General features: G+C 41.3%; 1 protein-coding gene across 1 annotated transcript; it reads left to right on the top strand.

The window, feature by feature from the left end:
* The first annotated feature begins 769 nt into the window (after positions 1–769).
* Positions 770–1345, top strand: LOC134855050 (spectrin alpha chain-like). Its single transcript, XM_063871430.1, has one exon. The coding sequence runs from the start codon at positions 770–772 to the stop codon at positions 1343–1345; it is 576 nt and encodes a 191-aa protein (XP_063727500.1).
* Positions 1346–6053: the final 4708 nt, after the last annotated feature.

The raw sequence follows: 6053 nt of genomic DNA, 5'->3' as shown, positions 1-6053 counted from the left end.
ATGTCATCAACGGTCTATGCCAGCAGGGTGATGTCCAAAACGGAGACGAACTACTCTACGACGAAACGAGAAGCATTAGCCGTCGTGCAGGCGGTGAAGTGGTTCAAGTCCTATATCTGGGGCGTGAAGTTTGTCCTGCGGACTGACCACTCCAGTCTCCAATGACCTTCAAACAGAAAGAGACCGATGGGATGACATTTCGAATGCAGCAGCAGCTTCAGGAGTTTGACTTCAATGTGGTCCATAGAGCCGGGGTAAAACACGGAAATGCGGATGGGCTCTCCAGAATGCTAGAAGAGGGGCCGACTGGATGCCAGGGGAGAAGGAGAAAGCATTCGGATCCTGCCCATAGCCCATTTCCCTCGAGGAGGCCTTACAGGAAGCAAGTCAACACCGAGTGGAGACTGTCGCAATGGTCAGTGATAAAACCGACGACAGAAGGGAAGTGGGGCCTAGAGATGTAAAGTCCGCCTACTTCCACAATTTAATCGATCGATGGAAAAAACTGTCTTTGTTCGGCAAAGATGAAGTTGACCGGGGCTGGGCCGCATCGGAGGGCGAGGTCCCGAAGCAGTTTTGGCGTCCCCCAGATGCTATGGGGGAGGAGTCGGATAACTGGACTGTGCCGCAGCAGGTCTACAGGCACCTCGTGGATAGATGGAAACGCCAGAAGACTGCCAGACTGAAGGAGGCCAACCGGTAGAGTCTCTACTACACTGCATACAAGGACGTCGAGTTCTGGCTCAGCGAGGTGGAGGGTCAGCTGAAGATGAAGGAGAAGAGCAATGACCTGAGTACAGTGCAGAACCAGAGGAAGAAGCTTCAGCTGCTGGAGGACGATGTGGCCGCACACGCAGACAGACTGGTCCAGCTGAACGAACTGGCCGAGAAGTGCATGGCGTCTTCCCAATTTGACCCCGTAGAAATTGAGCAGAAGAGGTCAAACATTAACGACCGATTCGAACTGGTGTCTGACATGACTAAGGACAGAAGGAAGCAGTTGGATGATGTGTTCAAGTACCACCAGCTGTTGAGGGACATCTCGGAGGAGGAGACCTGGATGAGGGAGAAGAAGATCTTGGTCCACACTCAGGACTACGGAAAGGACCTCACAGGTGTGCATAATCTGACGAAGAAGCACAAGCGTATAGAAAATGAGATCCAGAGCCACGAGAAAAGGATAGAGGCGGTGAGGCCGATTGCGGAAGAAATTATGAAGAAGCACACCACTGATGGGACGACGCATCAGCTATGTGCGAGGCAAGTGGAGAGGTGTTTCGGGACAAGGGCCCCGAATTGGGACGAGTGCGCTGATGGCCACTACGCTGTGAGATGTCGCGGATGATGCGAGCGAGAGGAGAGAGGGCCGGGTCGACAGGTCGTGAGTTGAAACTTTATTTATTTGGACTGTAACTATATAACCATTGTATGGGGTGCTTTCTTGTAATCAGGTGTAACTCCACCTCTCGGAGATTTAACTGGGCATGATAGAAATACGAGAGGTTGGGTTGTGCCAAGCGGAGTAAATTCATAAAAGTCAAGTCCCCAGTCAGGTATCCATCTGACCTTTTCTAGTGCTACTTACCAGGACGTGTGTAAACCATATACTATGGGGACTGACTGAGTAATCTGCGATAGGATTTGGGACTACTGCCTCGTAATTTGGAACGTGGAACTATGGATATGTTGTTTTTCTACGAGCAGTAGTGAACGGGTATTTACGTGGTAGCTATAGGTTTAGTGGTAGTTGGTGTGGGGTTTTGGTATGATTGATTTTTCCCCCTTATTGAGGACAATAAGTGAATAGGAGAGAAGGATGTAAGATTGGTAATTCATGATGAAAATGGTTGATATTTGCGAATTTTGATTTTAACGTAAACCGACTGTATGAACTTGTAGCAATGAAATTCAGTGATAGATAAGCTTAGTTTGAGAGCAAACAATCGTAATCGGTCTTTGCACCTTGAATTTGACCTCTAAGAATTGGAAAAGCGCTAAAAATCTGGAAACCCCTCCCCCCCAGATTGGGAACCACTGGTCCGATCTATATGAAAATTTGTGGGTGACTAATAAAGATGTTTTTAGCCGGGTATGCAAATTTCCAGACCACTGGGATTCCTGGGGGCGATTGATAATGATTTCCGAAAATGCAATTAGCACTTTTTGTAAACCGGTAACTAATGGTCAGAATGACTTCATATTGCAATATGTTGCAGCCCTAGGCGAGGGAAGTTCACCATTGGGATTTTGAACGCATCCGGTTATTACTTCCGGTTTTACGCCCTATGTAAGCAAAACCCACTTTTTGTTATTTCTCAACCCCTGATAAAGCTAGGAGGCTGAAACTTGGGGGGATGGTAGGTTGGAGTAAGACCTATAATGTATTAATGTTTGGACCCAATCCGGGGGCTACGTCGGAAGCTATTAGCACTCGAAAAATGAATAAGGCTATTAACACCTGATAGTGATAATTGACTTGTGGTTTTAATGCACCAATGTGAAGGGGGCCCAACCCAGTAGGGGGACATCTAGTGACCCAATCCTCTCCGGAACTTCCTATGGGTTAAAAATGGCAATTTTAGGGAAAAAATAAATTGACCCAATATTTTCAAAAAAAGGGAGGGGATGGTCCGATATGAATGAAACTTAGTGAGAATGATCTCCCATCGAAAATAAGACGTTTGGACGCGTTTGAACTCATTTGACCTCGGATGACCTATAAGAGGTCATTTGGCATTTTTGACCCCAAGACCCCGGAACGCCCTGAAAAGCAATAAATTAGCATTGTAAGGACCCGTAAGGGGTACCTACCTACCTGGGGAGGTAAGGGGAGGCCCCTAAATTGAGATTTTTTAGTTTTGACCTTTGTACGCGAGCGAAAGTGATTTTCTGTAATTAGCAAACATTGGGGTCAGCCTAACCCACTCCACTTGGACTTTCGATAAGAACGACAAACAAGTAAAAATACAGCCCCGGACAAAAATTGGGAACATCTATGGGGGGAAATGGGAATTCCGGGATGAAGATTTTATGAACAGCCCTAGCATATTAAAATAAAAAATTCTTGTGGTGTTTTTTTTTGGATCATAACGGACACGGGGAAGGGAATTACCCAGCCCTTGGACTTGGGGGATTAAAATTAAAAATGACCAAAAACGGAAATTTTTCAAGTATCACAGAAGTTAATTTCCCGGTTGTGTGAGAACTACCAAATTCATAGGAAAGGGAAAAAGTTTGGAAGAACTGAAATAAATTCATGCAAGGGGTCATTAGTCAAATACGATTGGGAGCTGATTTTGTAGTTGAACCCAATGTTTGCTCAGTATGTCCTGAGTAACTAAGTGCCACCCCGATGTTTAATTAAAGCTGACCTAATGGTTGATTCAGCTGATAAGTCCTGAGTGGCAGCTAGTTAAGTGAATGTTAGTAGGGATAGGGAACGGTACGCCTCTGACCGAACCGAAAGTAAATAAAGATAACGATACGCGATTAAGGCACAACCACCGAACTGCAGAACAAGTGTGCTGTGAGAGCGAGCGGTTGGTTCCCAGTTAGTTAGAGAACAAGATTGAGACTTATAGAATTCAGACGGGTCCTGAGAGTGACTCGTGAAATTTTTAAAGTTAGTTCTCGACTCGAGATTTTAGTGAAGCAAGTTGAAGAGTTGTTTAGAAATGTTTGTTAAGTGAACTGCAAGAGGCAGTTTTCTGGAACTTATCGCAGATTAAATTCATTGATACTTAATAATTTGTATTCAGGGCACTTAGCGGCCCTTATACTCAGCAATTTACATATTGATTTCTGAATTCAATTACTATCCAGTTTCTTGCGATTCTTTCCAGGGGAAAGAACAGTCGAGAGCAATTGAGTAAAGGGGACGCAACCCAGTGTAGTACACCGATCGACCACCAAATTCAACCTTTCAACCGAAGGGATTGTCGCCAAATACCGGATCATAGCTCACCCTTTGCTGGTTCTGGTATTTAGGGAAGGGACTCAGCGGACAACATAGAAGGGATATATTGGGTCTAAATAGTCAAATATCCCCAAAACGACCAAAATAAACACAGCTTCATAGCCCAAATCAATCACTACGGTTTACAATATTTCAAAACATTTTGAAAACATAATCAATTCTACCCTTTCTTTATTTCAAAAGTCTACAACTATATACTCTCTTCATCAAAGACCGAGACAAAACACAAGATGTAAAAAATTTACAAACGATTAGTCAGCAAAATGAACCTAAAGAAGACCATTCTCATACTCGAGCATTTCGTTTCAATTGCAAAAAATTTAATGCCCATCACCGACAAATATGCAGGAGTTGTAAGAAAAAGTTTACGCTTCATCTCAAATCCCTCATTTTCAACTGCTAAAAACAACTGAAAACTGCGTATATAAATATCCTAGTAACACCCTATCGCTACCTTCAGGTGAAAATAACGTAATACAATCCTAAACCACTCGCTCATAATTTTATAATGCCAATCCAAACGCCAAAAAAAGTTCCTACGCCCAAGCAAGTTGTTTTCAAAAACCATTGTGATAGTAAAAGCAAAAGCAGCTCTACGTTCTAGCACACCCTTATTTTTGCAACATGAAGATCGGCCCAAAAAGTTACTCTGACTCATTCAAACCAGGATGAAAAAATTGATCCCTTCTCGAAACCCAGACAAAACTTGATAATGGAAAAGAAGATCAACTCCACAATTTTAATTATGATCTGAATCATGAAAAAATAGCTAATACTGACCCAAAAAACACAAATTTAACTTGAAAACAAAGGCCTTAAATTATCATAACCACTTGTCAATGCCGCCAATGACCACCCGGTCCCCATACAAATCATTCTCACCGTCACCACATAAAGACAAGATGACCATAATTTCAAGAATACTCATTATCTCAAACAACCCGCACCGATCGCCCATGGATCATAATCGGTTATATTGTCATAATATGGTCAGTATCTATAAATTTACAAAATAATCGATTATAATCCATTAGAAATGGATTATAAGCCTATTATTTTTTCAGTTTAATCCATTATAATCAATAGCTTCCATGCCAGTATAATGCTTTAAAATAGATTGAAAATTAAAACTATTCATGAAAATTACATTTTTTTTTTCAAAATTATCTCATTTCCTGTTATATGCATTTGCTTCATATTACCTTTCATAAAATCTTACATTTCACATATCCCTAACCTTTATTTTGTCTCTCTTTTTTCAACTCAGTGCAGTTTAACCCCTTGATTTTGCTATTTTTTACGACAACCGCTTTTCGCAGGGGAAGAGGGGGTAAGGTGTGATTATTTAAAGGGAGAATTTGGGGTTTGAATGAGGGAATGGTAGGCGGAGGGGGGGTAAGTTTGGTTAGGGGGGATGGTTCAATGGTAGAAGGGTTGAATGATTGAACCCCCTCCCCCAGTTTACCCATCCCCTTTTTAGTTGGGGGATGGGAAGTAAAAAAATACTTGAGAAAATACCTTAGAAAATGCATTACGGTTGATTAAAACCGTTTTTATTCAGATTCTATACAGACTTTTTACCGCAAAAAATCTATTTTCTAGACTTTATAGTCGATTTTTGTCAACTGTATAAAATGGTTATATTATCCATTTTAGTGTCTAATGAGTATACAATCGACTTTTTTCAAGAAAAAAATCTGTATAAAGACGATTATAAGCAATTGCAAAATTAGTTTTGCCAATGCGGGAAAATCGAAACGAAATTTCTAGTTTTCTGTTAACGAGTTTGATTAATTTCAAGACTCGGGGTAATACTCAGTCATCAATTTTAGTAAGACTCTAAAATTACCAATAAGTAGAGTTTATCGTTGTCAGATCACATCCATAAGAAGAAATTCTAATCCAGAATTTTGAATAATTGATTTTTTACAACAATATTAAGCAGAAAAGCAAATCGTTTAATTTTTAACATATTGTTACTAATAAATTATAACATATTGTTGTGATGTGACGTTTTCGGTGATTATTTCCATTGAAATTGTCAAGTTTTTCGTTCCTCTCATACCTATTTTGACAT

The sequence above is a fragment of the Symsagittifera roscoffensis genome, chromosome 10 (genome assembly GCF_963678635.1).
Source record: "Symsagittifera roscoffensis chromosome 10, txSymRosc1.1, whole genome shotgun sequence".
In the NCBI taxonomy this organism is placed as follows: domain Eukaryota; kingdom Metazoa; phylum Xenacoelomorpha; order Acoela; family Convolutidae; genus Symsagittifera; species Symsagittifera roscoffensis.
The sequence above is the reverse complement of the archived record's forward strand: the minus strand, read 5'-3'. Positions and strand labels throughout refer to the sequence as shown.